This window comes from Corylus avellana, chromosome ca8 (assembly GCF_901000735.1).
Source record: "Corylus avellana chromosome ca8, CavTom2PMs-1.0".
Lineage (NCBI taxonomy): Eukaryota > Viridiplantae > Streptophyta > Magnoliopsida > Fagales > Betulaceae > Corylus > Corylus avellana.
In genome coordinates, this window is record NC_081548.1 from 7,948,973 (window position 1) to 7,954,457 (window position 5,485).

Here is a 5,485-nt window from a genome sequence, read left to right on the forward strand (position 1 = left end):
AGTTCTTTCAATGGATATTCAGGTGGCCAATTTTTTTTTTTCAAAGATAAATGTTATTTTTTTCATCGATCTCTCATCTATCTTTCATTCATTTCCATTGGATCTACATATGAATCATACATATCCAGTGGTGAATTTAAAAAAGAGATGGATAAATAACGAGTGTTGAAGTAATGATTAAGTGATTAAATTTACCTATTCCTATCAGCTTAAACTTTTGAGATAACTGGTAATTTAACATGGTATCAGAGCAAATGTCCTGTGATCAAACCATGACCCTGTCAAATCACCTTCCATTTTAATTAAATATTTCACAATGATTAAGTGATTAAATTTATATCTTCTTACCAACTTAAGCTTTTGAGATAATTGGTAATTTAACAACGAGTCTCTCTTCCCAATTTGCTAGCATGTGATTAGAATCTTCATGAAGGTGGCCAAAGTTTATCTTCATGTTGGTGAGCAATTAGGTTATTCAAATTTTATTGAAATTAATATAGTACAAGAGAGGAAGGTTGTGGGGTCCACTTGTCTCGAGTAGTGAATCCTAGTCTACACCTGAAGTTAGAGTAATTTCAAAAGTCACTCTTGTGTCCCTCTTGTGTCACTTTATAAATGAGGTGGCTTTTAAAATCACCATTTGATTAAATTCAATAATGATCAATCATAAGCCCAACAGTGATTTTAGAAGCCATATCATTTTCAGAGTGATACAAGAAGAAGACAAGAGTGACTTCTAGCATTACTCCCCAAGGTTGTTCAAAGCAGGTGAGCTCTATCGCCTCCTCTAAAATTTGGACAGTAAAATTATAGTGGATCCTCAACTTTTAAATAAAGCTTAAAAGCACAAACTTGTAGGTATTAACATTATCGTCCTATAAACAATCAAATTATGTTTGAGTTGATAAAATGCCAAAACTTCTATTAAAAGCCATTTCCAACCCCTCTTTATAATGTTAAATTGCCTAATCCCCACCTGCTGTTTGCAAGAGAATTTAACAAATATAGAGCACAAATGGTTTATATTTAGAAAACATACTACTATAAATCAATAAATTCAGATCCAATACAATGCAAACAATTAATGAATTCAATACACTCCACAAACATGAGAGGAGAATTTTAACTATAGTACTATTGATCTAACTGTAAACCATGACCATGGCAAGGATGCCAAAAACAACCATCATCCACCCATAATATATAGGTTTAACGCATTCCTTGGCTGCTAAAACAGGAGAAGGTGCTGGAGACACTATCCGAGGCAGCACTGTTATGGCAAGTTTTTGGTTTCCATTCTCACAATGTTTGGCAACACCACAAATATACCATTTTCTTCCCGAGGTTGCTAGTGTAATCACATCATTTCCACTAATCAGGGCCTCAGTTCCCAATGGCGCAACACATTGTTGGAAGCCAGTTCCATTGACTTTAAGAACATTATGAACTCCCTCTTTATACTTGAAAACTGCACCAAAAAGTTAATTCTTCCATCATCAATCAAACTTAAAACAAATATATTTACAATATTTTTTTGAAAACTCAATAAGAAACAAAAATGATCCACTAGCAACCCCTTAAAAACAAGATAGCCTCAAAGTCGAGTAATGCTATGTATCAAAATCCGAATGAGAATGATTTTCCGTTACAAAAATTGGAGTAATGCTATGGGAGTGGTTCCCTATCCACTTTTTGTAAAGGAAAAAACTTTATTTTCGGATGAGATATAATCAATACCTTAACGCTCATCATCACGTGTGGTCTAAAACTCCCTTTTAATAGGTGAGACACAACACCTAAAATATTTAATTAAATTTTAGTGAATTGACGGAATCAAAGTTCGAACTCATGACCTATGGCTCTGTTATCATGTTAAATCACCACTTATTCTAAAAGTTTAAGCTGATAGGAATATGTAAATTTAATCAATTCTTTAACAAAGTATTGATTTGAAAACAAACATGGCCAAATAAAACAAAAAAATTATATAAAAAATATGGTAAGTACAAAAAGTTTAGAGTTAATTTACCAAGAGTGTCACCGACATGAAACACCTTTCCCTTAGCCCAAACTTGGTAGTCAAAGTTAATGGTCCAACCCTTGTCATCACTAACCACAAATTCTGTGGCCAAAATTGAAGGGACAAGAGTTGCTATGATTGCATGGATGAAGAAATATTGGGAAGATGCCATTGATTCTCTTTAATGTGTTGTTGGTCTCAAGACCTAGAATTAATGGATCCGGATTCCCTAAAATTTTAAGGGGATTCCAGATTCTGAAATTAGGGGATCTTGGCCGTCCATTTTAATCCAAAGGCCAGGATCCCGCCACGTGTCCCACTACCTTTAAAATAATAAAATAATATTTAAAATTTAAAAAGTAATTATAAAAGAAAATACTAAAATTTAAAAACAAAAAATAATAAAATACTTGGGGTGGCGGCCACCAATTTTCTCATATGGGGTGGCGGCCACCCCATTTTAACTAGGGTGACCCAGCAGCTGGGGTGCCCGTCAAACCCAAGAAAAAAGGGCCATGGGGATGGCATCACCACCAACACGTTTGGGGTTAGGGGTGAAACTTAACTTTGTGATGACCGTCCGTGAATAGGTTGCTATAAAATGAGAAGATGAGCTTTTGAGAATCACCTGTTTCAAATCAAGATCTATATTAAATTCCATTTTTTTTTTAAAAAAAAAAAAAAAAATCTATATTAGATTGACGAGAAAATGAAGCATAGAATAATATGACCATTAAATATCACGGTCCTCTACATTCAAGGGAAATGGAGAGATCCATTCCGTGGTTAAAATTAAATTGTTGAAACTTTACTAATACTTCATGAAGTAATGACGAAGTTTAAAAATTTGCAATGTCGATATCCTATGTTTAACTCTTTTTAATTTCATCCATTTTTTAGTTAAAATGTCTGCAATACACTGTTATAAAAAAATGAAAATTATAAAAAATAAAAAAATAACCTTAGACCCACCCACAACTTGGCCGTGGGTTTAGACTGAACTTTATTTGTTCATTAAGAAAATGGAAGCTAAGCAATGCTAAAAGTTATTCTTGTGTCACTCAAAAAATGATGTGGAGTAACATAAGAGTGACTTATAGAATTACTCCCTGAAGTTGGGTTCGATCTGCTATGAATGTGGGAATTATAGGTTAAGGACTATTTTATGAATTATGTTAGAAACCGTCTTTTTATTCTATTTTGATCTTTTTTCAAAGTTGATGTGACTTTTCAGATTACCATTAGATCAAATTCAATAGTAATCCATCGTAAATTCAATGGTAATTTTAAAAGGCACATCAATTTTGTAACGATAAAAAATATTCCTAACATTTCTCATATTTTATAGTAATTATTTTTCGTTTTTGTTTTTCCGAAATAATCAATCTTACTTTTTGCTTAGAATGCAATCTTCGATTCTTCACTACTACTGGCTACTGCAAGCAGGGCTGAGCATCAGTCGGTAATGTCGTCTTCGTTAGAAAATTTTTATTTTTACCTTTCGAAAAAGTAAAAAATTTCACTGTCTTATTCTGCCAATTGTTTTTATCGACACCGAATGGCGGTTAGTAAAGTCGGTTTGGTAATGTTGGTCAGTAATGGTAGTCGATACTTTCAGTATGTGAAAAAACGGAAAATTTGTCGGTAAAGTCGGTCGGTGAAGTCAGTTAGGTTAGAAAAACCTCTTCCACTTACCGCACCTTAAAATTCGGAATAGAAAAAAATCATGCCACCACCCATCCGTCACTAGTCAATCAAGATCGGTGTTGGTTGGTTAGCGATTAGTCGATGAATTTACTCAGCCTTAACTGCAAGTGCAACATGCTTGCAGTAAGCACTACAACTATAAGCCAGTGGCAAGGAATGTCTTGGATCAGCCAACCTATCTTTTACACATCGTATCATTCTGACAAAGGATAAAAATCATTATCCATCACATCTTTTACGCATCTACGAATAGTAAATGGATGAATTCACCATTGAATTTGTGTGTGGTCCACCAAAAAACATGATATAATTCATTCATTTTTCAACCATATTTTGACTAACTCTATAGTGAATGGATGAATCCACCATTAAATTTATATGGGATCTACATGAGTCCACAAATCTAATGGTTGATCTATTAAATTTATAAGATAAACACGGGAAAAATATGAAAAAAAAATATTAACGTGAATCATTTCTTGATGTAGGGCGATATTTACCTATATTTTCGGTAAAAACGAAAATAAGGAAAATATCAAAAATAATATTACGACAGCGCCGCTTCATCAAAATTTTACCGGTTCTCAAACAATGGAATTGCAAAAGGAAAGATTGTCACTATTTCCGTTGATTTTCAATTTTATATTAAGATTTTATTTATTTGATTAGGATTTTATTTGTAGAAGATTTTTATTTGATTAGGATTTTATTTCCTTTCCATAATAGGATTAGATTTAATTTAATTATTGCCTTTCCTTATTATTATGATTATATTTACTATTGCTACTAGGATTAGGTTTACTTTCTCTACAAGTATTTTTCTTCGGTAAATATGCTACTCTGTAATGTAAAACATATACTTAATTGAATTATTATAAAATCAGAAAAATTCTCTCAAAACTCTGTGGAGTTTGTGTTCTTTTCTCAACTTGTGGGTTTGAGCTTATCTTTGAGTAAAAGACGAAGACGCTTCTCCTTGCAGAATCAAAGACGTTGCTATTTGATTAATTACTTTAGTCTTCGACTACGTCATTTCTCCTTCACAAATTTGAGTGGTCCAAATATAAAACAAGTTGCAATTAAAGACACCTACTTATAACTCAAATACTCTAGAGACAGAATTAATGAGCATCAAGTTCTAAGCATAGAGGAAGATGCACCTTGTTTTCTTTGTATTTTCATTTCAGATTAGGCATCAGCCACCATAATGCTACCGAGGGTATACATCAGTAATAGATGCTTCATCAACAGACAAGAGCAGTGATTTGCTTCTAGATTGGTCCGACTTTGTCTCATTTGATTGCATGTTTTGCTCTCCTACACTGCTAAAGAAATATGCTGGTTCTTTAGGTGATGTCAGAGGAATCGAGTAACTGTTTAGCATGAGAACTATGGATTTTGTTGTTGGCCTATCAACTGGATCGTTCTGTGCATATAGTAAGCCAATATGGAGACATTTAATGACTTCAACTCTCGAGTAAGAGTCTCCCAATGTCGGATCCATCAAATCCAAGGGTGTTCCATCCCTCCAAAGTTTCCAAGACTGCATCAATTGGTTAAGTAATATTACAAAAATATCATGTGTCTTCCCCCACACAAATGTGATGATGATTGCATCAGCATAGGAAAAAAAAAATTAGAACATTTGGCTCATACTACTCACATGGCGCAAAAGGTTTCTAGCGGTACCATCCAATTGATTGAAAGAACTGATCTTCTTTCCACTTATAATCTCAAGAATTAAGACACCAAAGCTAT

At 33.5% G+C, this 5,485-nt stretch overlaps 1 protein-coding gene across 1 annotated transcript; it reads right to left on the minus strand.

Moving 5' to 3' along the window:
* Positions 1 to 1,142: 1,142 nt before the first annotated feature.
* On the minus strand, positions 1,143 to 2,192 carry LOC132190824 (blue copper protein 1a-like). The gene is made up of 2 exons (XM_059605863.1): positions 2,030 to 2,192; positions 1,143 to 1,468 (listed from the first exon to the last, which is right to left on the minus strand). Exons 1-2 carry the CDS (start codon positions 2,190 to 2,192, stop codon positions 1,143 to 1,145), a joined length of 489 nt encoding a protein of 162 aa, XP_059461846.1.
* Between the last annotated feature and the right edge of the window lie 3,293 nt (positions 2,193 to 5,485).